Raw genomic sequence first — 27,574 nt, 5'->3', positions numbered from 1 at the left:
CTTTACTGGAAACATCCTCAAAAAATTCCAGAAGATTTGTCAAGCATGATTTCCCTTTCACAAATCCATGCTGACTTGGACCTATCATGTCACCATTTTCCAAATGCGCTGCTATGACATCCTTAATAATTGATTCCATCATTTTACCCACTACTGAGGTCAGGCTGACCGGTCTATAATTCCCTGTTTTCTCTCTCCCTCCTTTTTTAAAAAGTGGGGTTACATTGGCTACCCTCCACTTGATAGGAACTGATCCAGAGTCAATGGAATGTTGGAAAATGACTGTCAATGCATCCGCTATTTCCAAGGCCACCTCCTTAAGTACTCTGGGATGCAGTCCATCAGGCCCTGGGGATTTATCGGCCTTTAATCCCATCAATTTCCCCAACACAATTTCCCGACTAATAAAGATTTCCCTCAGTTCCTCCTCCTTACTAGACCCTCTGACCCCTTTTATATCCGGAAGGTTGTTTGTGTCCTCCTTAGTGAATACCGAACCAAAGTACTTGTTCAATTGGTCTGCCATTTCTTTGTTCCCCGTTATGACTTCCCCTGATTCTGACTGCAGGGGACCTACGTTTGTCTTTACTAACCTTTTTCTCTTTACATGCCTATAGAAACTTTTGCAATCCGCATTAATGTTCCCTGCAAGCTTCTTCTCGTACTCCATTTTCCCTGCCCTAATCAAACCCTTTGTCCTCCTCTGCTGAGTTCTACATTTCTCCCAGTGCCCAGGTTCGCTGCTATTTCTGGCCAATTTGTATGCCACTTCCTTGGCTTTAATACTATCCCTGATTTCCCTCGATAGCCACGGTTGAGCCACCCTCCCTTTTTTATTTTTACGCCAGACAGGAATGTACAATTGTTGTAATTCATCCATGCGGTCTCTAAATGTCTGCCATTGCCCATCCACAGTCAACCCCTTAAGTATCATTCGCCAATCTATCCTAGCCAATTCACGCCTCATACCTTCAAAGTTACCCTTCTTTAAGTTCTGGACCATGGTCTCTGAATTAACTGTTTCATTCTCCATCCTAATGCAGAATTCCACCATATTATGGTCACTCTACCCCAAGGGGCTTCGCACAATGAGATTGCTAATTAATCCTCTCTCATTACACAACACCCAGTCTAAGATGGCCTCCCCCCTAGTTGGTTCCTCGACATATTGGTCTAGAAAACCATCCCTTATGCACTCCAGGAAATCCTCCTCCACCGTATTGCTTCCAGTTTGGCTAGCCCAATCTGTGCATATTAAAGTCACCCATTATAACTGCTGCACCTTTACTGTGTCATGTCACGCTGCACACTATTTAGTCCGAGTGTTATAGTCATTGGCTCAGTTGGTAGGTTATAGGATCAAGCCCCATATCAGGATCTGAGCACATAATCTAACTTAACCATCCATTGCAAAACTGAGGGAGACTACATTGTCTGAGGTTATGCCTTTCCGATTAGGCATTAAACTAAGGCCTGTTCTGATTAGTTCAGCTGAATGTTAAAGTTCCCATTGGTGCTATTTGAAGAGGAGCAGGAGGTTCTCTGCTTCTCTGGGCCAACATCTCCTCCCCCACCCACAACATTGAAAGCATTGGTGTTTGAGAGAGTTTGTGCGCAAAATGGCTGTTGTGTTGTTTACATAATGGTCACTGTCCTTTAGAATGATTCATTGTGTCTGAAGGGCTTTGGGACATTTACCAGATATAATAAGGCCACTGTTTAAATGCAAGGCTGTTTCGTAATTTAGAATTACAAAATTAGCCATACTGCTGCATAGAGATTCGATTGGCAATGTCTGAGCTTATCTTCACAACTCTCAAGATTAATCGGATTAATTCATTATGTTTTTATTGAGTCTTCCACATATTTTCTATGTAGCTAAAAGAATTCAGTGAATGTTTACGGCCTCTGATCAGGCAGTGGTGGATCTGACCTGCTTACTGCCTCATTATCTCTACTTTCCAGCATTTTAAAGACCTGGTCCATGTCCGACATCTATCTTCTGTAATGAAAACTGTTTAAATTATGTCGGCCAGAGATGCAGGTCTCAACGTAATACAAGTTATTCTTATCTTCTATATACATTAGTATCTAACCCCGTGTCGTACCTGCCCTGGCAGTGTTTGATGGGACAGTGTGGAGGGAGCTTTACTCTATATATAATCTGTGCTGTATCTGCCCTGGAAGTGTTTGATGGGACAGTGTAGAGGGAGCTTTACTTTGTATCTAACCAGGGCTGTACCTGCCCTGGGCGTGTTTGATGGGATAGTGTGGAGGGAGCTTTACTCTGTATCTACGTATTGGAGTTTAAAAAAATAACAGATGATCTTATTGAAAAGTTTAAGGTTCTGAGGGGGCTTGACAGGGTACATGCAGAGAGGATGTTTCCTCTCGTAGGAGAATCTGGAACTTGGGGGCATAATTTCAGAATAAGGGGTCGCCTATTTAAAACTGAAATGAGGAATTTTTTCTCTGAGGGTCGTGAATCTTTGGAATTCTCTGCCCCAGAGAGATGTGGAGGCTGAGTCATTGAATATATTTAAGGTGGAGATGGACAGATTTTTGAACGATAAGGGAGTGAAGGGTTATGGGGAGAGGGCAGGGAAGTAGAGCTGAGCCCATGATCAGATCAGCCATGATCTTATTGAATGGCGGAGCAGGCTCGAGGGGCCAAATGGCCAACTCCTGCTCCTGTTTCTTGTGTTCTTATGTTATGTAGTATCCTTTAGAAAGATTCAACACATTATTCTAAGAATGACCTTACCATTGAAATGCATCTTAATCCAAGAATAGGCTTGTTCTGAACCCAATGGTTGATAACTGCACCCAAATCCACCTTTGCCATTGGGCACCTATCCAGTTACATGAGTTTTTGTATTACTCATTCCATGTTTTACCTCGTACATTGGATTCCATTTGCTATTTGTCAACTCCTATATCTTGCCCAGACCTATTTGAATGTTATTGGGTCCCCTCCTATACTTGCCACCTTGCACACACTGAGACAGCAACGATTTTGAGGGTGTTAGTAGAGTCTTCCTTTTGTACAGTGTACCCAGAACAGATCCCGCTGGAACAGATCCCGCTGGAACAGACAGGTCCCAGGTCACAGAGAGAGTCGGATTTGTTTATCACAATTCTGCTGATTCCTATTGCTCCAACACTTGACTCCAAGCCGCCTGTGGTGTAGCAGCACCCCAAAAAAGGATGGATAAATGTGCCCTCATGACCTCGTTATTTAAAAATGATTAGAAAACAATCCTGATTATTCCTGTTGATTTTGGGGGCAATATTTTTGTATAATCAGTGAGATCCAATGATTTATTGGGGAACCAACTGAGGAGAAGTAATTGAAAAAAACTTTGACATACACAATTAAAATGGCCCATTTGCCAACGCTTCCTCCTACCGCCCCCCCCCCCCATCCCTTCCCCCGTAAAGTGCCTGGGGCTGCTCTGATGTTCTGACAAAGGTCCTATATTAATTGAAGTTGTTGCTGAATTGCACTTGTACTGTTAAGCAACTCCCTCATACCATTCTCAATAACTCCTTCCATTCAGCTCCTTACATGATACAGCACTCATTTTAAGCAAAACATTCAAAAAGACAATTAAATTGGCGTTGAGTAACATGCCAGTTTTTTGACCATATTTGCTACAACGAAATACCACGGTGCAAAATAAAGTCCCAAAGTTGGCTCTTTTTTTCTGGTTGTGCAACATCTAACTCATTTCTGTCCAGTCTGATTTATGAAACATCACAGGTTTTTTTTTGCATTGGTCTGTGTCTCACAGTTGACTCATTTATTACTTTCTTTCCACAAAAGGCTCCAAACCAAGTGCCACCGTTGCTGATGGTACCACAGAGTCGATTACCTGCCTCCAATCAAGGACCTCCAGGTCCTGGGCCAAGCAAAGGTGAGACGAGCAGCAATGCACATACACAGATTTATTCCACAGAAGCATAGAGGGTGGACGCCTTCTCAAACCTCACACTTACGAAACTGCCGTGTGGAACTTTTTCTGTGTGTAAGGTTTATTGAGTTAAAGGGCCATGAAGGTCCTGATTCGTTGTTACTTGTAACTGAAAAGAAAGACTTATATTTATATAGCGCCTTTCAGAACCACCGGATGTCCCAAAGTGCTTTACAGCCAATGGAAGTACTTTTTGAAGTGTAGTCACTGTTGTAATGTAGGAAACACGGCAGCCAATTTGCACACAGCAAGCTCCCACAGACAGCAATGTGATAATGAGCAGATAATTTGTTTTTTCAGTGATGCTGGCCAGGACACCGGCGATATCTCCCCAGCTCTTCTTCAAAGTAGTGCCACGGGATCGTTTACGTCCACCTGAGAGGGCAGACGGAGCCTCGGTTTAACGTCTCATCCAAAAGTCGGCACCTCCGACAGTGCAGCTCTCCCTCAGCACTGCACTGGAGTGTCAGCCTAGATTATTGTGCGCAAGTCCCTGGAGTGGGACTTGAACCCACAGCCTTCTAACTCTGAAGCGAGTGTGCTACCCACTGAGCCGCAGCTGACACTATCTTGACAAGAGGAAAGAAGCACCAGTGATTTATATATTAACACACTTCAATGTGTAAGGCACAAATAACAGAGTCCTAACAGCAAAGTGGGCATTATAAATAAGATATTATTGACCCTGCAACAGTTTAAAATAAGATCCTTGATGCATTGTGCTTTGGAAATCTTACTGTAATCCGAAGTTCACTCTATATCAGATTGTATGGCTTCACTTTTAAGAGGGTGCTGATTGGCTAGCTCACTAGTTCTTTTTGTCAGTGATTGGTTCTCAAACAGGAGGTGATAATTGGGATAGTCGGTCTACCAGCCAGTCGTGCTCGCTAGTCTCAGTTGGTCATTGATTTGTTAGGTGACTGATTGTTACTCTGTTACTTCATGTAAGTAAAGTGCTCCATTTCAGAAGAAACCAGCTGAACCTGCAGGGGTCCCACCTCTTGTTGCAGCAGGTAGATAATTGGCATTGATTGAACTATAAAAGTTTACAGTCACAACTGAAGTGGACGTTTGCTGTTGAGTAGCACTGACCGTGAAAAAATTGTAAGGTGAGGGAGAGAAATGTTCAAAAAGAACAAATTGAACGCCCCCTGATTCAAGGTTTCTCAGCTAAAGAGAGACAATTGGTCCAGCATATTGTACTTGTTTTTAATTCATTCTCGGGACGTAGGCATCATTGACATGGCCAGCATTTATTGCCCATCCCTAATTGCCCTTGAGAAGGTTGTGGTGAGCCGTCGCCTTGAACCGCAGCAGACCATGTAGTGAAGGTATGCCCGCAATGCTGTTAGGGAGGGAGTTCCAGGATTTTGACCCAGCGACGATGAAGGAATGGCGATATGCTTCCAAATCAGGATGGTGTGTGACTTGGAGGGGAACTTGAAGGTGGTGGTGTTCCCATGCCCCTGCTACCCTTGTCCTTCTAGGTGGTAGAGGTCACGGTTTGGGAGGTGCTGTCGAAGAAGCCTTGGCGAGTTGCATGAAATGATTCCTAAAATGATTCCATGTTCACCATTTGCTCAATACGTAAAATTGTTGCAAAGGTTGGTCTAACACTTGCTCTTGAAGCAGTTTCTCACATTCAATTTCTAATGTTGTCTAATACTGCACTATTTCAACTATAGCTACAGAGAATATTGTCATTTGTGACAATGTCTAGGTCACATAAGTGCACCTCATTTCAGATAATGGGCGAATTTAAGAAAATGTCTGAAATATAAATCATCTCACCTAGTAAAGGCAGAAGCTTGGCTCACCTTTGATACTGGTATAAGCAGACTGAAGGGCGAATCATCTTTCCCACACAGTGCAAAAAACAAGCTCACAGTTGTCGATGACCTCTTCAGTAAGGCATCTGTGTCTTTAACTGCAAGACCTCACCGCAGTGCTGGGAATAATCACTAGTAGGATGCTGAAAGATTATTCCCTCTGGTGAGTGCGTCAGTAACTAGGGTCATAGATTGAAAATCATTGGAAAAAGATCTAGAGGGGAGCTGGGGATTTTTTCAGTGTGTGGATCTGGAACGCTCTACCTGAAAAGCTGGTGGAAGCTGATTGCATAAATAATTTTAAAAGGCAGTTAGACAGGTACTTTGGGGATGAGGAATTTACAGGCTGCAGACAAAAAGCGGGGATGTGGGACTAAACACGACTGCTCTTGCACAGAGGCAGGACGGGCCGAACGGCCTCCGTGCTGTACGTTTCTACGATTCTACAAGTAATCCTAGTGTACATCTGGGATTTACTTCATCAGAATTTTGCAAATTAATCCAGTTACAGGTTTGCGGGTTTACAGAATCACAGGTTTGTGGATTGATTTACAGAGTTGGTTTACTTTTTAGTGTCAGCTGTGGCTCAGTGGGTAGCACTCTCGCCTCTGAGTCAGAAGATTGTGGGTTCAAGTCCCACTCCAGTACAAAATCTAGGCTGACACTCCAGTGCAGTGCTGAGGGAGTGCTGCACTGTTGGCAGATGAAATATTAAACCGAGGCCCTGTCTGCCTACTCAGGTGGATGTAAAAGATTCAATGATGCTGTTTGAAAAAGAACAGGAGAGTTCTTCCTGATGTCTTGTCGAATATTTATCCCTCAGCCAACATCACTAAAACAGATTATCTGGTCATTATCTCATTGCTGCTTGCGGGAGCTTGCTGTGCACAAATTGGCTGCTACATTAGGACAGTGACCACTTCAAAAAATACTTCCAATGTCTGTAAAGCAAATTTGAGACATCCTGAGGTTCTGAAAGGCACTATATAAATGCAAGTCTTTTTCAATCTGTGTCAACGGACAACATAACACAGCACAAGCACTGTTCCTATTCCTCCATTGCTTGTCCATGTAGCAGTCTATGGGAAATCAAATGTTTCAGTGACTGAGTGAAGTGAAGTATATATGAGGAAAACAAAACACTTGACAATGTTAACAACTATGTACTGGATCTGTCAACTATACGACCTCAGAGCCCTCAAATCTTGCTGCTTTAATGTCTTTGGGCACTGCAATCAACATGTGAATGGATCATCACTGTTTACATTGCACATTTGATTGGACAATCAATCTGTTCAATTAAATGCCACTGTGCATGGGGAGGATAGCTCTTGCGTTTTTGTGCCCATATAGTTGATCTGTTTGCATTAATTAATAGTGTCAAACGAATTTTGTCTTGACAGGTGAATCTCATGGTCCTCCAAACCATCACATGGGCCACCCACAGGAAATGAGGCGTGATCAGAGCGTGGAACGTGATTCTGAACGGGGACCTCCTTACAGGGGGTCCCAGGACTGGGGGGATCCCCGGGAAAACAGAGGGTCTGCAGAGAGGCGTGGCCCACCGCAAGACTACCACGATCGTTTTGAAGGACCGGATCAGTATCACGACGATTTCCGGAAGGATGAGCGATACAGCCACAGGTCGCGGGAGTTTGATAATCGCGTGGGCCCGCCGCCTCATGAAGAGGGTTGGCGACGGGGACCTGGTCCTCAGCGGGATTTCCCTCCTGATCAGGAGTACAGGGACTTTGGGGATCCTGAGCACAGGGGTCCAAGCCGGGGTCCACCTCAAGGTTGGGATGGAAGGAAACCATTAGATGAACGATTCTCCAGGGAGCCAGAAGATGTACGTTTTCGTGGGCGGAGGGATGACAGGTGAGAATAAATTCTGAGCAGTTTATTTACTGGGGAACTTTTTTTTTGCACGCAGCCCTATTTAATCAAGAATACTTTGGTCTAGAAATTCGGCTGTGTAGTGCCCCGGAGAGGCGTTAAACCATGCAGGTTGTAGCGCCCCCACCGGGAAATTTGGTTCAGGATTACCGGCGGCGCAAATCGCTACCGCCAGCCATGTAACATCAGTCAGATCATGACATCAGACATCAGCAATGACCTGCTAGCGCCCCACTCACAAAGTTAGGTGTCACCGTCTTATTTAGCGTCCTCCACTGAACACGCCGGAGAAACCAGGCTTCTTTAGACGATAACTGGAGGCTATTTGAAGGGAGGCGCAACCGGATTGGTCGGAGTGAGTGCAACGTTTCGGCAGAGCCATGGTGCGTGAACCTCTTACTTGGCAGCGGCAGATTTATCTGACCGTACAGATTCCTAGCAACTTGAGCTCGAGTTCCAGGCTGCATCAGGGGACATATGCAGCGTCTCTCAATTCGCTGTATCCGCGACATGCCACAGGTTCTGTACAGACAGAGAATCGACTTCATAATGTTACCGATGAGCAGGGATAAACAGGATGAGCAGCGGACATGTGGCTTTGCCAGAATAGCGGGCTTCCCGATGGTTCAAGGAGCCATTGACGGCACACATGTGGCCTTGTGAGCACCATTCCAGAATGCCGAGATCTTCCGAAACCGAAAGGGCTCCCACTCCCTGAATGTGCAGCTGGTGTGTAACCACAAGCAGCGCATCCTTGCAGTAAATGCCCGTTGTCCTGGCAGCGCATCCTCGCAGTGAATGCCCGCTATACTGGCAGTGTACATGATGAGTCCATGCGGATAGTATTCGGAATAAGGTGGACGAATTAACTGCAGTTAACGGGTATGATGTAATTGCATCACGGAGACATGGCTCCAGGGTGACCAAGGCTGGGAACTCAATATCCAGGGGTATTCAACATTTATGAAGGATAGGCAGAGAGGAAAATGAGGCGGGTGGCGTTGCTGTTAAAGAGGAAATTAATGCAATAGTAAGGAGGGACATTAGCCTGGATGATGTGGAATCGGTATGGGTGGAGCTGCGGAATTCCAAAGGGCAGAAAACGTTAGTGGGAGTTGTGTACAGACCACCAAATAGTGGTAGTGAGGTTGGGGACAGCATCAAACAAGAAATAAGGGATGTGTGCAATAAAGGTACAGCAGTTATCATGGGCGACTTTAATCTACATATTGATTGGGCTAACCAAACTGGTAGCAATACGGTGGAGGAGGATTTCCTGGAGTGTATTTGGGATGGTTTTCTGGACCAAATGTCGAGGAACCAACTAGAGAGCTGGCCATCCTAGACTGGGTGATGTGTAATGAGGAGTGACTAATTAGCAATCTTGTTGTGCGAGGCCCCTTGGGGAAGAGTGACCATAATATGATAGAATTCTTTATTAAGATGGAGAGTGACACAGTTAATTCGGAAACTAGGGTCCTGAACTTAAGGAAAGGTAACTTCGATGGTATGAGGCGTGAATTGGCTAGAATAGACTGGCAAAGGATACTTAAAGGGTTGACGGTGGATAAGCAATGGCAAACATTTAAAGATCACATGGATGAACTTCAGCAATTGTACATCCCTGTCTGGAGTAAAAATAAAACTGGGAAGGTGGCTCAACCATGGCTAACAAGGGAAATTAAGGATAGTGTTAAAGCCAAGGAAGAGGCATATAAATTGACTAGAAAAAGCAACAACCCTGAAGACTGGGAGAAATTTAGAATTCAACAGAGGAGGACTAAGGGTTTAATTAAGAGGGGGAAAATAGAGTACGAGAGGAAGCTTGCAGGGAACATAAAAACTGACTGCAAAAGCTTCTATAAATATGTGAAGAGAAAAAAATTAGTGAAGACAAACATAGGTCCCTTGCAGTCGGATTTAGGTGAATTTATATTCAGGTGAACAAAGAAATGGCAGACCAATTGAACAAATACTTCAGTTCAGTCTTCACGAAGGAAGACACAAATAACCTTCCGAATGTACTAGGGGACAATGGGTCTAGTGAGAAGGAGGAAGTGAAGGATATCCTTATTAGGCGGGAAATAGTGTAAGGGAAATTGATGGGATTGAAGGCCGATAAATCCCCGGGGCCTGATAGTCTGCATCCCAGAGTACTTAAGGAAGTGGCCCTAGAAATAGTGGATGCATTGGTGATCATTTTCCAACAGTCTATCGACTGGATCAGTTCCTATGGACTGGAGGGTAGCTAATGTAACACCATTTTTTTAAAAAGGAGGGAGAGAGAAAACGGGTAATTATAGACTGGTTAGCCTGACATCAGTAGTGGGGAAAATGTTGGAATCAATCATTAAGGATGAAATAGCAGCGCATTTGGAAAGTAGTGACAGGATTGGACCAAGTCAGCATGGATTTATGAAAGGGAAATCATGCTTGACGAATTTTCTGGAATTTTTTGAGGATGTAACTAGCAGAGTGGACAAGAGAGAACCAGTGGATTGGTGTATTTGGACTTTCAAAAGGCTTTTGACAAGGTCCCGCACAAGAGATCGGTATGCAAAATCAAAGCACATGGTATTGGGGATAGAGAACTGATTGGCAGACAGGAATCAGAGAGTCGGGATAAATGGGTCCTTTTCAGAATGGCAGGCAGTGACTAGTGGAGTGCCGCAGGGCTCAGTGCTGGGACCCCAGCTCTTTACAATATACATTAATGATTTTGATTAAGGAATTGAGTATAATATCTCCAAGTTTGCAGATGACACTAAGCTGGGTGGCGGTGTGAGCTGTGAGGAGGACGCTAAGAGGCTGCAGGGTGACGTGGGCAAATGCATGGCAGATGCAGTATAATGTGGATAAATGTGAGGTTATCCATTTTTGGGGCAAAAACACAAAGACAGAATATTATCTGAATGGCAGCAGATTAGGAAATGGGGAGATGCAACGAGACCTGGGTGTCATGATTCATCAGCCACTGAAAGTGGGCATGCAGGTACAACCGGCGGTGAAGAAGGCCTTCATAGCTAGGGGATTTGAATATAGGAGCAGGGAGGTCTTACTGCAGTTGTACAGGGCCTTAGTGAGGCCTCACCTGGAATATTGTGTTCAGTTTTGGTCTCCTAATCTGAGGAAGGACGTTCTTGCTATTGAGGGAGTGCAGCGAAGGTTCACCAGACTGATCCCAGGGATGTCTGGACTGTCATATGAGGAGAGACTGAATCAACTGGGCCTTTATTCACTGGAGTTTAGAAGGATGAGAGGGGATCTCATAGATGCGTATAAGATTCTGACGGGACTGGACAGATTAGATGCAGGAAGAATGTTCCCGATGTTGGGGAAGTCTAGAACCAGGGGACATAGTCTTAGGATAAGGGGTAGGCCATTTAGGACTCAGATGAGGAGAAACTTCTTCACTCAGAAAGTTGTTAACCTGTGGAATTCCCTACCGCAGAGAGTTGTTGATGCCAGTTCATTGGATATATTCAAGAGGGAGTTAGATATGGTCCTTACAGCTAAGGGGATCAAGGGGTATGGAGAGAAAGCAGGAAAGGGGTACTGAGGGAATGATCAGCCATGATCTTATTGAATGGCGGTGCAGACTCGAAGGGGCGAATGGCCTACTCCACCTATTTTCTATGTTTCTATCCTGCGTGAGAGCACTGTGCCACGAATGATTGAGCCACCACGGGAAGGGCACGGCTGTCTGCTCAGGGACAAACGATGCGGCCTAGGCACCTGGCTAATGACCCACTTCCACAGCCCCACCGCCCAAGTGGAGCAACACTACAACGACAGCCATGCGGCCACCTACAACGTCATCGAGCAGACAATAGGCGTGCTGAAGCTGTGTTTCCGATGCCTGGACTGCTCTGGAGGCAGCCTTCAATACTACCCTCAACAGGTGTCGCTATTCATTGTGGTGTGCTGCATGCTGCACAACTTGGCCATAATACGAACCCAGACATTGCCCGTGGAGATTGCAGCCCCACCTCAGGAGGAGGAAGAGGAGCCTGGCAAAGCCCCGAATGGCCAGACACACGAGGCGGAGGAGGAGGCACGGAGAGGCACTGTGGCAATGCTGCCGGTGCAAGGGCCACACGCCCGCGGCTCATAATGCATCGCTTCTCTTGAATGGAGGAAGCTGACGGAAATAGCTGATATTGGCCGGGGCTATGTGCTACGAAAATGACACATCTCGGTGAAATTCCGCATTAATACACAAGACAGGAATGCAAACGGTCAAATGAACATTTTATTAACTGCATCAAAAGTCTTGCCTCAAACAGCACACCAACAATCCCTCACCAGCAACGAATACATTTTTTAAAATAAATTCCCCTTGAAACAGCATAACACACAATCAACTTCAGCAATATGAGTACAGACGCCTCTGCCATTTGTAATTCCACACCAGGTTCCATGTGATGTATTAGGTCCACACCCATACACCAACAGCAGGCGTCAAACAACAGCACCGAGATATTTACAATGATATTTACAGGATGAGGACATCTGTCCATAGTGGGCAAATTGCTCAACGATTTGCTACCCCTTTCTTTAACCCCTCCTCCCACGCCTACTGCTCCTCTTTAATGGGGCCGCAGTGCCTGCAGCAAGGCTGCTTGAGGGCTGCTGTGTCTAAGAAAGACACCACAGACTGCCTAGCAGGATGCCCTGGACCAGCTCTAGGCTCCAAAGCCCGACTGCGGACTGTACCGCCTCAGCATCGGCGGCAGCAGTCTCGGGTGGCTGGGGTGATGGGTGGGAGCTGGAATGCTGTCATCTTGAGCAAGGACAGCACCTTCCATTTCCAGCGACCCACTGCCACTTCCCCGGGGCAGAGCCTCAGCATCCGGAGCAATCTGTTGGAGCACACATTGCCAGCCTGCTTCGGCACCGTCACTTCCCTGTTGGACAGTGGGGAATACAGAGAGGATGGCAGCAGTCAGTGTTTGCATGGCATCAATCTGAGACTGACTTTCAGCACGCTGAGTCTGAAACGCAGCAGTCAGAGCTGATGCCAGAAACCAGTGACTGCATCACATCATGAAGGCCTTGCTTGGCTTCGGCCTGTGATGTGATAGCTGCTGTCACGTCAACCATGGCATGCGCCATCACCTCTGGCACTCCACTGTCGCTTGTTGAGTCCATCTCCCTGTGTAACCGGGCAAGGATGGGCTCGATGGGCTGCTGAGAGCCACGGGCAATGCTCAGAGCAAATGCATCCATGCTCTACGAGACCCTTTCCAATGCACCCATAAACATTATCATGGACTCTCTTGACAGAGCCTCCAAGTCCAGGTCCACATCTGAGTGTCTCTGAGCAGGACCCATGGGCTGACTCACCCTCCAGGGAGCTGGCCCCCGAGCTTCCCCTCGCGCTGGGCATTGCTGCAGGCCACTGGGGCCAGGAGCCTCAGGATCTTCGAAGCCCAGGAACGTCGGCTCTTCCACCGAGGTGGTGTCCACACTCGGTGCTGCTGATGGTGGATCCCGCTCTGTGGCTAGACTTTGGTCCATTACCTCCTTGTCTCCGCCGTCGTTGGATGTGGAGGGCTCACGGGCAGGCTGCTGCGCTTCTGGCTCATGGTAGCAGGGGAGGGGGCAGGAAGGGAAGAAGGCATTGGACATTTATATCTAAAGGGGGTAAGGCATATGATATCAACGGTAAAGGATATTAGATAAAACACAAAGGTCATTAACACACTGTCGCTGTCCCCAGGGGACCTGGCTTCACCGACCGCTACCGCACTAACTGGTGTGCCCATGAGGCGCACATTCGCTCCTCCACCTCCGCGAGGTCCTGGATGTTGGGCTCCCCTCCTCCAGTGCACCTCTGCTCACCCCTGTTGTGTGCCAGTTTCGACTGCAATAACAAACACAAGAAGGTGTGAGTGAGTGTGTGTGCAGCTCATCATGTGCTACATGTGCCTACTATAGTTGAATAGCTGCTACTGTATGGAAGTAGTAGTTTTCCATTTAAATCCGCGTGGCTGCGCAGAGTGGCTGTGTGAACAGTGGGATTAGGTGACAACCACCCAAGGTAAAAGACGAGGCTGTAGTGTTGCGAACGCATAACGAGAGTGAAATGGGAATGCGTGGAGGGGTCAGGCTGAGTAGGGAAGAAGGTGGTAAGCATAGCTTGGGCATAGCCTGAACTTTTATGGTGTCTTCATCGACAAAGACCATGGCCTGGTACACATAGTGAAGGAGCAGGTACTGCAAAGACTTGACATTGTGTGAAACCTTAGCTAAGGAAGGATATACTTAGCATTGGGGGAGTGCAACGAAGGTTCACCAGAGTGATTCCTGGGCTGGGGGGATTGTCCTATGAGGAGAGATTGGGTAGACTAGGCCTATGTTTTCGAGTTTAGAAGAATGAGAGGTGATCTCATTGAAATATGCAAAGTTCTTATAGGGCTTGACAGGGTAGATGCAGAGAGGATGTTTCCTCTGGCTGGGGAGTCGAGAACCAGGGGTCACAATCTCAGAATAAGGTGTCGCCATTTAGGACTGAGATGAGGAGAAACTTCTTCACTCAAAGGGTGGTGAATCTTTGAAGTTCTCTACCTCAGAGGGCTGTGGAGGCCCAGTCTTTGAGTATATTCAAGACAGAGATCGATAGATGTTTGAATATTAAGAGAATCCAGGGATATGGTGACAGTGCAGGAAAGTCATCATCATAGGCAGTCCCTCGAACGAGGATGACTTGCTTCCACAAGTTCACAGATGTTTCAATGAAGGACCCGATGTTCCAGTCCTGAACTCCAATTGAGGTGGTGGAAGATGCCTGTGCATGGATTTTGTTAACGTGTGGTGACCATTGCACATCAGCCACCACACGGGCTTGACAGAGCTAGGCCTTTATCCAGTGGCAAGGGTTGAAGCAGGACGATTGACTTACTGGTGCCCCTCCCCTATCCCCCATTTACTGGTGCCCCTCCCCTATCCCCCATTTACTGGTGCCCCTCCCCTATCCCCCATTTACTGGTGCTCCTCCCCTATCCCCCCATTTACTGCTTGTACTTGACATGGCAGTGTCAACATAACAAAAACAGATTACTTGCTGTATCTGCATACTAACTTTTTGTGTTTCATGACAAGGACCCCCAGATATCCATATATACTACATCAAACGCACTACCCTCATTGACCCTACTGGTTACCTTCTCCTGGTTATGGTCAGTGTAGGGGTCGGTGTAGGCCGGTCAGTGTACGCATGTCAGCGTAGGTCAGTGTACTGTGTACGCGATACTCTAGCTACTTGATAATTAAGGACTTTAAACTCAAACTTAGAGTTGAGGTAGAAGATCAGCCATGATCTCATTGAATGGCGGAGCAGGCTCGAGGAGCTGAATGGCCTACTCCTGCTCCTAATTCTTATGGAACAAGTAAGGTTCACATTATGGCATTGCACGTTAATAGAAAGGGTACGCACCCTCACTTGTTGTCGCTGAACTTCTTGTGACATTGTGTTGCTGTTCTGGCCACTGTGTTCCTGGCGGAGACGTGCTGGGCCACCTCCCTCCATAGCCTCCTGAAGATTTTGGGAATGGGCCTCCTTCCAGTGGAAGGTTGGAGCACATTCCAGCGTCTCTCCACTGCCTCCACCAATGCGTCCACGGCCATGGCCGAGAAGCAGTGTGCACACTGGCAACCTCCTTCCTGCTCCATTGTCCCGCTCTGAGCAGACAGAGAAATTGGAACTGCGCATGCGCATACTTATCTTACCACGCCTTGAAGAATCGGCTGTCCCCGGGGATGTGTAGCAGCCTTTGCACCAAGCGCATTCATTCTGGAAATTTACCGCTGAGATTTTCGGTTCCACCACCCTGAGAGAATTGTGCAACGACTGATCTAGCGCTCCTTTACCCTCTTGCGTCGCTGAAACCGAATTTTGCAGTAAGCGGCACAAACCTTCACGGGATGCTATGGTTTCCGCACCGACAGGATTAACGCCTCAAAATGGGCAATAGCGACTTTCTAGCCCTTTGACCTTTTATTTACATATATTGAACTGGATTTTAAACGATATAATACCTTGATTTTGAACCCACTCTATTGATTATTATCATGAGGTGAAACCTTTCTTCGCCTGGAAATGCAATTTAACGGACTTTGTAATGCAAATAAACCACATGATACAGCAAGAGTATAACAACTATGTTACTAGCAGAAAGAAGGTCAAAGAACAAGTGGGTCTGTTAAAAGATAAATTGGGTTAAAATATTAATGCGAACATGGCAGATATGTTAGATAGATTTTGTCATACTGGTTTTTACAAAGGAGATCTGTAAACAATTCCAGCCAGCGTAAATGACGCCAAACAATCTAGCAAATACAGAAGCTAATAAAGAATGTTTTATACAGAAACTGGAAGGTTCCTGGGCCTCAGGGGACACATCTGGAATACAGTATTCGAGGAATTGAGGAGAAATTAGCAATGCTTTGACATTTTTCAGGGCTCTATAAATACTCCAATACACAGGAACTGGAGGATGGCCAATGTAGTTTAAGTATTCAAAAAGGAGTAAAGTTCAAACTAACAATTATAGGCCAGTTAGCCTAAAAATCCATAGTGGGAAAAATTGAGGGAATTTGGATGCTGTATAAGTACATCTAAGGAACACCAGTAACATAGGGAGCAGACAGCGTGGTTTTAGAGGCAATGCCAGTAATTTGTGGTCAGTGGCAAAGCAAAGGCATGAGCCACTGGCTTCGAAGAAAGCTGGCCACAGATTTTGCGCTCACTGTGGCGAGAAGTTCGGCTTTTTCGACGAGTATGTGAGATCAGTGTAAGTTAATGGGGATCCCCTAGTGCGAGCTGCTGTGACATCAACAAGCTGTCTAAGCAGCCAATCACAATGCAGAATTCTCACAGATTGGAAACCAGGAGGTGAAGAAGCTTCTTTTATTCTAATTTAAAAAAAAATGTTAGAGAGAAAATATGGGGTAATGATAAACCTGAAATAAATTAGGAAAAAAAAAATTTTTTTTTAAGTTTCTTAAATTTGTAATTTTTATTAAAATGGAGAAATTCGACACTCCACAAAATTAAAATTAGTTTTTCAGGGCCATAACGTTTGTTTAGCAGTCAATTCGCTGTTAAACCCCAGTTCCCCCATATCCAACAAGGTGTGACTTTTAATGGGGTATTTAACAGCGATATTACCGAGGAAAAAACAACGTTTTGTCAGTGTTCACTGATTTCCCTGAATACATTGATTGCCAGCTATTGGGTGGGTGGGGGGCACATTGCAACCAGTGTCGGAGCAGTAACTGACTGACCTCAACTCTGGACTTCCACGTCAAGATACACATGCGCTAAATCCTGAAGATGCGTCAGTTTCAATGGGGTAATAATGGCGAATGCTGTTCGTTCGCTGTTCTTACCCACCGCAAATTGCGGGTTAAGATATGGTGCCATGCAAATGGCAGAGAATCCTTTTAGGAGGTAATTATGTTGATGGTCTACAATAATCCAATGAATTTCTACGGTGTAGTTTACTTAGGTTTTCAAAAGGCATTCATCAAAAGTTCCTTACAGGAGCCTTGTAGAAATGGTTAAATTGTCTAGATGGATTGAGAATTGACTTAATAACAGGAGATGGTGATAAATGGCAGATGCCCTGGTTGGGAATTGAGGGGAGTATCAAGTTAAGTTCAAGCAAGAAAGGACAGGCTTGTTGGCCCAACAAACCTGTTCCTAAAATACTGACGACTGAAACTTTTTTTTTCTCAAAAATATACTTTATTCATATAAAATTTTTGCAATACATTGGAAAATTCGTTTGGATGCTGACAGCAGTTCCATACAATGCATCAGCGTGCATTTCATTTCAAGGTACAGTTTAGTACAATCCGTAAATCACGTTACATGTAGTACTGTACAAATAAGGGTATTACATGGAGCAGATGAGAACAGGTTTACATTACATTCCAGGATACATTTCAACACCGATCATGAATCATGTTACATGTAGCACTATGCAGATGAAAGCAGTACAGGGAATGGATGAAAATACATTTACATTTCTTTACAAGTTACTAAACATTGCAGAGACTTTCATTATACATGGCACAACACAGATGTTTTTCAGTACATGGTGCTCTATGTATACAAGCAGATTAACACACGACTGAATTGTGAGAGGTGTGAGAGTGTAAGATTGCAGCCTACTGCTGGAATTACCCTCTTCACAGATCTCCTTTAAGCTGTGAGCAGACGCGAAGACTAAATTTGCCAAGAGATGGCTTGTTCACACTTAATTTGAGCTCATTCATGACTCCAATCCTTCAGATTGGTTTTAGCACAAACAAAGGAGTCTCCAAATTCCTTTTGTAGATTTGAACAGGGTTTCGATCAGCATGGGAATGAATTTGACCAGAGATAAAGAGATTGGCGGGGACCAGATTTTGATCAGTTTGATGATTCATAAGTGTCTTTGTGTAGATTTGAAAATCAAATTTTAAATATCCGCCAATAGTAGCATCCCTGGAACCTCTCCTCCTAGCGATTGGAAACGGGCAGCGATCCATCAATCCCAGCTACTATCTGGACAGAGCCCAGCAGTCGATCAGGTCTACTTACAGCTGGACCCATTTATTCCAGACAATTATGAAATGCAGTGTTGCAATTCAAGCTCAATCCAGACAGTTTCCCTGTACCTAACACAAACAGTCCGCTGGCAAGTCCTTATGTCCTGACATAGTTTGCACGATGCGAACAATGAACCCCTTTATTATTACAGGATAGTGTGTAGGGATTCCACTGTACCTTGCATTGCTTCAGATGAATAGCATCAGCCATGCCAGATATTTTTGGTAACTGTAAGCAGGTTTATTCACAGAAGCAACAGAATAAGCAACACATTGAATCAATTCAAATACAGTAATGTGGAGTCAACTCACAAAGGGTTAAACAGACAAATCACTCAGACAAAGTATTTTGAAACTCCCTTGCAGTCCTTGAGATCAAATTATTTTTCAGAAAGAAATAGCAGATTTATTTCTCAGGGAGCAAATTGAATCGACATTTCAAGAGTTACCCACGGGGACACGTTCTGTCTCCCCGCGACCAGACAGACACTGAACTAATGATACCTGAAATGTGCTGAATTTTTACATTCGTAAAACTCTGAAAACCGGCCCAGCTTTGAAGGTCAGTCAGTGAGACCGAGATAGTATACTTGGAACAGTGTTGACAATCTTCATAATCTATGAAGACAGATGTGCGATGTTGCTAGCCTGGGGTCTTTAACGTGCAAGGTCTATGTTTAGGCTATTTTCCAATTGACTCCTTACGGTTTGAGACGAGCAGTCTATTTGATTGGATTACAGCAATTGTTTTTACTGGTACGTACACTCATGACGAATTTTACCATCAAAATATTCACATATTAAGGATACTTATCTCTTCCAGAGTTGTCACAGCTTCTATACTGACAATCCAACCCTCAAAGCCCAGGCAACTCAGTTGTATTGTACTTGTATTCCTTATTTATTTGTTTGGATTTTGTGAGCATGAAGGTTTGGAAAGAGTTGATCTTGGATGTGTGGCTCATTGACTCCTAAAGCAAAGCACCAAGATCTGTTAGTATGAGATCTTGGTGTTCTGATATAGAATTTAACCACGAACGTGTGTTCGTGTAGCATGTCGAGTTAAACCAAACTAAGGGTTTGTGTACGGAATATCTAGTGAATGTTGGATAGAAGTACGGCTGTAACTTTTGGAATGCCCAGATGACACTTGGGCATTCTTCTCGATTTGCTGAATGCCATTTCCCATGGCAATATAATTGATGGCTCAGGTAAACAATAAAATGGTCCTTAACCTGACTCAACGCTGCACCAGTGCACATGTCTGACACACTCACATGGACAGTAAACACCAGCACCATCACTTTACAAACACATTCTCCCCACTAACAGATTTGGTAACGCTTTATGGGTTCAATCTGTTAATGGCGCAACTACATTTCTGTTAGTTGGGCATAAAGCTGCAAATATTGCTGGGCAACCTGGAGATTGCTTGCATCTGTTTCTTGCTGTCAGTTTAGACCATTTTGTAATGGCATCCACCATCGCCTGCTCGAGTCTCTGTCCTCCCACCTATACAGTAACCTCGGTACAATACATCAGTCAGTCCAAAGTTAAATATTTTGGCCTTGACAGTTGACTGCTTTGGTTAATTGGGTCAATACATTGGTGATGTGAGCAATGGGCTCGAGTCTAACCCTCAGTCAGTCCAAAGTTAAATATTTTGGCCTTGACAGTTGACTGCTTTGGTTAATTGGGTCAATACATTGGTGATGTGAGCAATGGGCTCGAGTCTAACTAAAGATGATGATATTGCCCATGTGTATGCCTGTGTGTAATCCTGGGCTACTATTTCGACCACTTGCGAGAACATGGTGCATAAATTTTTCATCCCAAAGGGCATGACTGTAAACTCCTACAGTTCTGTTGATGTGGTGAACTGTAAGCGTGCCTGGGCTCCAGCATTTAGGAATTCCTGTCTGCACCCTTTTACCTCGTCAAGAGTTACCCAATACCTAATAGCCTCTAGCTTACCATGAATCTGCTGCATGCAAGGCAGAATATACATCAGTTGATATCAAGTCATTTAATCCACAGAACTATCTCTCTTGGGGACCAGTAGCCAGGAGAAGCCCTGAGGTTCAGGGTTGGTCATGTTACTCCCAAGCCTAACATGTACTGTTCCCTAGATATTTATGGCACATGTTCATAACTTGTGCCTGTATTTAGCTCACGGACAAAGTGTTTTGAATAGCCTTGCTTGTTTGACATGCTTCACTGCTCGAATAATCTCAGTGCAGAAGCTTATAATGTTGTCTTCTCCGAGGCACAGTCTTGTCGAGTTCTGCGATCAAAATATTTGCATATTAAGATATATTTGTCCTGTCACAGAATTACTGTGAACCTTTTGTTTCTCTAGGCATTTTTATCTTAAGTGTGGCAGTTAAAACTAACACAGTAAAGGAAATGAATTTTTTTGGCACACACCCATGTTCAGATAATTCACATAACTGAGTATATATTGATTTCAGTGTAAGTACTGAATTAAACAGTATTAGTTCAGTACAGACACTGATGCACAATACAGAGAAGTAACTCAACACAGCATGCTGAGAGGTCCAGCTGCTTTGAGGAATGAGTAATGGTTTCCATCTGTACCATATTGGTGAAGAAATAACCACTGCCAAACTCCAGTCTGGCTTTGTCGTTCGATATTTGAGGTTGGGCTGCAAGAGAAAGTCCGTATTCCATGGGTTAAAGCAGAGGCACTCCAAGCAACACTACACAGTGAAAGCCCAGGAGCTGCAAGTGTTTTTAAATGTATTATGCATACTGTACGCCATGGGGAAACAGTGTTTGGCTCGAGCGTCCATGGCCAGAGTGAAGCTGGAGAGAAAGATGACAGGAAGAACGGCTGGGAGAAAGGAAAAGGAGCCAGAAGATGATGTAAGGGTGACAGCTAACCAAGTTTTTTTCTGATCGGGAATGTTTCCAGAGGCTGTTTTTGGAGGAAAACAGACAGTTAGCAGGCGCTCTGTGAACCATGACTTGTGGAGCATACTACTCCCTCGGGGTCGAGAGAACATGGGAGGAGGCAGGTGCATTAAAGAATTCAATTGTCTTCTCATGTCCTGGATGTCACAAAGTGCTTCGCAACCCATGGATTACTTGTGAAGTGCAGTCACTGTTAATATGTCGGTAAACATGGCAGCCAATTTGCATATGAGAATGTCCCATAAAGAGTCAATGAGATGAATCACCAGATAATTGTTTTTTGGTGATGTTGCCTTTCAATATCACTGATATTTAGTCAGAGCCACTAAATCTCTCTGCTCCTCCTTTTAAAGTTTTACTATTTAGTGTATATGTCCTCTCCTTTATCCTCCCTTTTCATTTATATAGCACCTTTAATGTACTAAAATGTCTCAAGGCACTTCACAGGAGTGTTATCAAACAAAATTTGACACCAAACCACATAAGATGTCAGGACAGAAGAGGTAGGATTTAAGGAGCATTTTAAAGAAGAGAGGTTTAGGAAAGGAATTCCAGAGTTTAAGGTCTAGGCAGCTGAAAGCATGGCTGCCAGTAGTGGAGCGAATAGAATAAGGGATGCGCAAGAGGCCAGAATTGGAGGGGCGCAGATATCTCGGAAGGCTGTAGGAGGTGATAGAGAGGGGTTGAGGCGTTTTGGATTAGCTCGAGTTTATGGAGGGTGTAAGATGGGAGGCCGGCCAGGAGAGCATTGGAATAGTCAAGTCTAGAGGTAACAATGGCGTTGATGAGGGCTTCAGCACCAGTTGAGCTGAGGCAGGGGTGGAGTCGGGCGATGATACGGAGGTGGAAGTAGGTGGTCTTGGTGATGGAGGGGATATGGGGTCGGAAGCCCGTCTCATCCATTACAATGGCAACCCTCCAGTTCTCTGACACAGCTATATCCAAGGATGTTTGAATTGAATATGGTCAGAGCCTCTACTACTTTTTTTTCGACTTCTCTCAGCATTCCAGCATAGGTGTCAACAGGGCCAGATGCCTTTTCCATTTGAGTGCCACCATTTTTTTCAACACTGCTTCCTTATCTATAGTGACCGAATTACTGCACCCCTCCTCCTCCTACACCCTTCCCATTTCCACATTTTTCTGCAAAAGCAGAGGCAATGTACTCATTTAGTATTTTTGCCACCATAAAAAAAAATAGCTTTTTCATCTCTAATAAGACCTATCCTTAACTATTCATATTTTTCAAAAATAGCTGTTTCCTCTCAATTTACCTGCCGATCTTTCTTCAAACCCTCTGTTTGCACTTCTAATCACCTTTTTTGCCTCCCCTCTATATTTCTATATTTGGTGTGATTTTCTTTTGTGTTATTGGCCCTAGATTTCTCTTCATTACAACATTGACTGCACTTCAAAAGTACTTCATTGACTGTGAAGGTCTTTGGGGCATGATGAGGCCATGGAAGGTGCTATATAATGCAGTATTGCTCTTTCTAAATTCTTTGTGAATCTTCATTCATATTAATTTCTCCACGCATTCGAGGAACTCGGGCTTTTGTTCCAGCTCCTTTACTTACTACCATATGTCTAATTTGTATCCTAATCATCTCCTGCTTGAATGTTTCCCATTGCTTGCATATTCTTTTATTTGCCAATTTCTTTGCAGTTTATCATCTATTTATTATAAATAAAGTTTATCTGTTTTGTCTTGTAACACTGCTGTGAAGCGCCTTGGGACGTTTTACTGCGTTACAGGTGCTATATAAATAAAAGTTGTTGTTACCTGAGCTAATTTCAGTCTTGGGGTTTTTTATAGACAGTTGCTTTGATCTTTGCCCTTTCAATTTTTGTATTGAACCTAATTTTATTGGAGCCGTCATTTCTTAGATGTTCCCCGAAAGTTAAGTTACCAATTACATTCTATTAATTCACGAGGCTGCTCTGTTAATTTCTTAATTTATGGGTGCCTGCTTAATTTAATAATTCACGAGTGCCCGCTGCTAAACGAATGTTTATTAATTTAGTTCTTTCCCATTGCTCCATTCATTTGTTAGTACTCCATTTTGCTTTAATTTAGGTTCTTTAGTTTATTTTGTTAAGTCATTATAGTTGCAGGTTCTGTTGTAGGGAGTGCTATCATCACACCTTTTGGGACTTTTCAAGATCCGTAACCTTTGACTCCTGTGCAATCCCATGACAGATTGACGAGTGTTATAAATATATTTACATGACCGTTTTGCGGCTGGTATCTCGCGCTGGTGTGCACAATTTTTCTATTGCCCTTTGCACGGCTGTGCTAACATATCTGGCTCTCTGCCTGTGTACCGCTGATGCCCTGTGAGGATATTTGCTAATACACTTGCAGAACTGGTGCCTTAAGCAAACATAGCTGTACCTCTGGTGCGCTGTGTGTGGGGGTTCGAGCAAGGCAACCGCTGCCTGCCATGGGTGCTGAGAAAACAGCAGTGATTCTGATACATGCCCTCTCACACAACCAATATTGTGAGCAAACGTGTGCAGACGAAATGGTAACCCCTGTACTTTGTTGTTGGGCTACCCTTCACGTACTGTTATTCAGCCTCGGCTGCCAGCTATGCTCATCAGGTACTTGTATAGAAGACTGTTTCGTAGTTGAAGGTAGGGAGACACAGACCCTTTAAATTAATTTTCCTGTGTGTGCTTTGGTTTGAAGGTGGGTGTTAACTTCTGTTACACAAGCTAAAGAACCACTTTCCCTCATCTATTCAACCTTCGCACAACACAAATGAATTGTCCCATATCCAAATAGAGGAACTGTAACAGAGATGACATATCTATAAAAATGTGATGGTATGTGGGAGCTTTATGAGTTGTAAGATCTCTTGGCCCGTTACATAAAGGAGTTCCTTCTTTAATGTTATTTCTGCGTTCCCACATGACCTACAGTACCAAGCACCCCAATAAGATGACCACCCGACTTTCAACCACTAAACAGTGACCTAAAATCCTCATCTTGTATACAGAATGTGTTCGATTCAAACTTAGAATTCAGTGTCAGCTCATATTTATTTTTAAAGTCAGTTATTTCAGATTGCCTTCAGACTGTTGTGGTGGGCATGCTTTGGCTAACATTCTTCTTGGGTAATTGTAAACCACACTGCCTCAATGCCTCGATACTGGGGATGTTGGCCTGAGAGAGAATGCTGACGTTGGTGCGCCTATCCTGCCAATGGATTTGCCAACAGTCCATTAGGATCACAAAAGCTATGAGTGAGCTTGTAAATATTTTCTCTCTAGGTTCCGTCCAGCTCGAGGGGGATCTCGACATGATGGTCGTGGCCCACGAGGGAGAGATGCTTTCATGAAACAAGACGAATTCATGGGCGATGAGAAGTTTGACCAAACAGAGGAGAACGCAAGGGGTCGTGACCTAGGAGGGAGAGGACGGGGCCGTGGAACAATGCGAGGTACAGCTAAACATCAATGTACCGTATTTATACCGACAATTTAATGGGAATGAATTGAAACTGTATGTAAATGATAAACCACATGGCCAATTTAAAAAGCATTTCAAACACTGATGAATCCCATTGCATCTGAACTGATGTAGAGACGCAGTCTGTGGAGGACAAGCTCTGGTGTGCAGTAAAGCACACTGGGGTACAGATCTAATTACAATCAAATTTATAGAGCACCCCCTCACAAATATATCAACCCATTGATAGCTGAACGTGCATACAGCCTGCCCCCTGGTGTCCCTGCTTGTTACAAGTATACTGGAACATAGGAACAGGAGGAGGCCATTCAACCCTTCTAGCCTGTTCCACCATTCACTTAGATCATGGCTGATCTAAATCTTCGCTCTCATCTACCCACCTTGGTTCCGTAACCCTTAATACCCTTACCTAACAAAAATCTGCCAATCTCAGTTTTGAAATTTTCACTTGGCTCCCAGCCTCAGCAGCTTTTTAGAGGAGTGAGTTCCAAATTTCCACTACCCTTTGTATGAAGAAATGATTCCTGATTTCACTCCTGAACAGCCTAGTTCTAATGTTAAGGTTTATCCCCTTATTGTTCTGGAATCTCCCACCAGAGGAAATAGTTCCTCTTTATCTAACCCATCAGCTCCTCCAATCATCTTAAAGACCTCCTGATGCTGCATGATAACAAAGCACAAAAAAACACCAGAGTGGCTTCTAATATTGATGAGAGTTGTTTCATTTTCGGTGTCTGACGTGTTGAACTGTTGCGCAGGCGGGCGAGGGGGCCTCCTTCCTTTACCTGGCCATGACGAATTCCCCCGCTTTGAAGGCGGCCGTAAATCGGAGAAAAGGTCACTGTCCCCAGGAGGTCACCGCGATGGCTGGGGAGGGCGAGGAGATCGAGGTGAAATCCATGATGCCGGCAGGGAACCAGGTTTGTTCTGGGGATCTTCAACATCCACAGTCAAATAGTGTCTGAACAGTTAAACTGAAGCCCGAGGTAGGGTAGTAGGGAAGAATCAATTTTTTGATAAAAAAAAAAAAATTGGCTCCTCTAAAGTTTGAATGGCCCGTGTTAAGAATATAAATTGCGGTTTGGTGCATAACTGATTTACGAGAGACCTGTACTATGAAGTTTCAGTCAGTTTCCTACCCTTCACATACTTGTCTGATTGGACAGGCGTGCCTGGCCACGATCACTGTGCAGATGATTCTCGCCAGAACCAATCGCCTCGTGATGGCCAGTCTCCAGTCAGCAGGGAGCGACCTACATCACTCCATAGCATGGATTCTGCGTCACTTCCGCCCCGCAAACGGCCATGGTGCGAAGGGCCGGGGACGCCTGATAAGAGGAATTTGGATGCACCTGGCCCCCCACCTGAGGATAGAGGCCCAAGTAAGTTTCTGTCTGTGTGTATCCACCCAAGACTGCACCAGCACCGAGGCAGTCACAGGGTGTCTGAGCAATCCAGTCTGTTTGGCAGCCAGTGGCAGCACCCTCTGCCTGTGCAGGAAGAGGATTCATTGGGAATCCAGCGCTTGCCACCCTGCGCAACGCTGTGTGGGGCAGCACAGCGGCCGTGAGGGATTTTTGCAGAAGCCAACCTGTTGCTGCACAAGATGTACGGAGCAGCATGGCAAAGTGCAAGTGGCTGTAGCTTGTCCTGTGTGAATCTATGGGTCTGAGGCAGTCAGAGTTGGAGGGATTAGTCTTCACTGATGATTTAAAAGTTCATTGGTATCTGAACAAAGTGTCCAAGCTTGGCCTCTTAACAGAGTTAGTCACCCTGTTCGTGTCCCACTTGTATCGGGACATTTTGCTTGTCTCTTAAGACAGGCAGGTTCCATTCGCTGTGCAGCTCCTGCCAGTATTGAGCTGCCGTCGCACAGCAGCAAAGCAGGTTTGCACAGGCTGTCTTATCGCCGATGCAAAGGGCCGTATTCAAAAAATACGCAGCATAGGATGCCACAGAGAGAACGAGTGCTTGAAATGACCTGTTCTTTTTTAATTGATTGCTTTACAGGCCGAAGTGGGCCTGCCTCATCACCACGCATGCCCAAGTCTGGCCGTTCCAACTCGCATGAGGGAGACCGGCACGACGGCTTCCACCGAGACGATACGTTCAGTGGCCCCGTGGGACCTCCTCCCCGGGGCGGAGCCAGAGGCGGCGGGCCCAACTGGGGAAGGAGTGGGAAGAGCTCGGGCCCAGCTTCACGTCGAGGCTCCTCCAGAGGCAGCAGAGGGAGATGAGTGGAGCAGCAGCACTGAGAGAATGGATTTTACTCAAGATGCCCAGTGACATGTACAGCCTTTCAACTGGAACTTGTGCGTGCTGCCAGTGCGAGAGTCTGGGCCCTGGAACAAGCAGCGGTCGTTCCTTTTTCATTTTTGTACAGTTGGCAGCAGTGTTTGTTGTTAAACTCCAGCAGTTTGTGTTGTGGGCTCTGGAGTACTGCCACACACAGCAATACGTGTCAGAACCGAGCAGCTCTGACTCCGTGTACAGTTTGTCTCCAGTGTCATTTTGTATGACTACACAATATAATTTGCAAAATTTAACAAAAAGTTACGAAAACTGTCCTGTTTTTATTTTGACGCCTCTCGCACCACCCCAGGCACACACATCACACACCGGTTGACCATCTTCTGCATTCTTTGTCTGAACCGCAGATGCAGAACTAAAAATGGGTTGCAAGGCTTGTATGGCCAGTGAGATTTGGTGCTCCAAGGGCCAGATGTGTTAAGAAATAGTAAGTAGGTATATAAGAAATAGGAGCAGGAGTAAGCCTTACGACCCCTCGAGCCTGCTCCACCATCCAATAAGATCATGGCTGATCGTCAACCTCAATTCCATTTTCCCGCCCGATCTCCATATCCCTT

The 27,574-nt window shown here is 45.1% G+C and overlaps 1 protein-coding gene across 4 annotated transcripts in view; it reads left to right on the top strand.

The window, feature by feature from the left end:
* wdr33 (WD repeat domain 33) overlaps window positions 1–27,259 on the top strand; it is a 138,223-nt gene extending 110,964 nt beyond the window's left edge. The window contains exons 17-22 of one of the 4 annotated variants that reach the window (XM_070883264.1): window positions 3,827–3,917; window positions 7,207–7,681; window positions 24,509–24,678; window positions 25,466–25,627; window positions 25,874–26,089; window positions 26,718–27,259. In XM_070883264.1, the coding sequence (XP_070739365.1) occupies window positions 3,827–3,917; window positions 7,207–7,681; window positions 24,509–24,678; window positions 25,466–25,627; window positions 25,874–26,089; window positions 26,718–26,944 (1,341 nt within the window). In that variant the 3' untranslated portion in view covers window positions 26,945–27,259. The remainder of the gene's footprint in view (window positions 1–3,826; window positions 3,918–7,206; window positions 7,682–24,508; window positions 24,679–25,465; window positions 25,628–25,873; window positions 26,090–26,717) is intronic. The other 3 variants (XM_070883265.1, XM_070883266.1, XM_070883267.1) reach the window with 3 other exon arrangements.
* The last annotated feature ends 315 nt before the right edge of the window (window positions 27,260–27,574 follow it).

The sequence above is a fragment of the Pristiophorus japonicus genome, chromosome 6, assembly GCF_044704955.1.
Source record: "Pristiophorus japonicus isolate sPriJap1 chromosome 6, sPriJap1.hap1, whole genome shotgun sequence".
Lineage (NCBI taxonomy): Eukaryota > Metazoa > Chordata > Chondrichthyes > Pristiophoridae > Pristiophorus > Pristiophorus japonicus.
The sequence above is the reverse complement of the archived record's forward strand: the minus strand, read 5'-3'. Positions and strand labels throughout refer to the sequence as shown.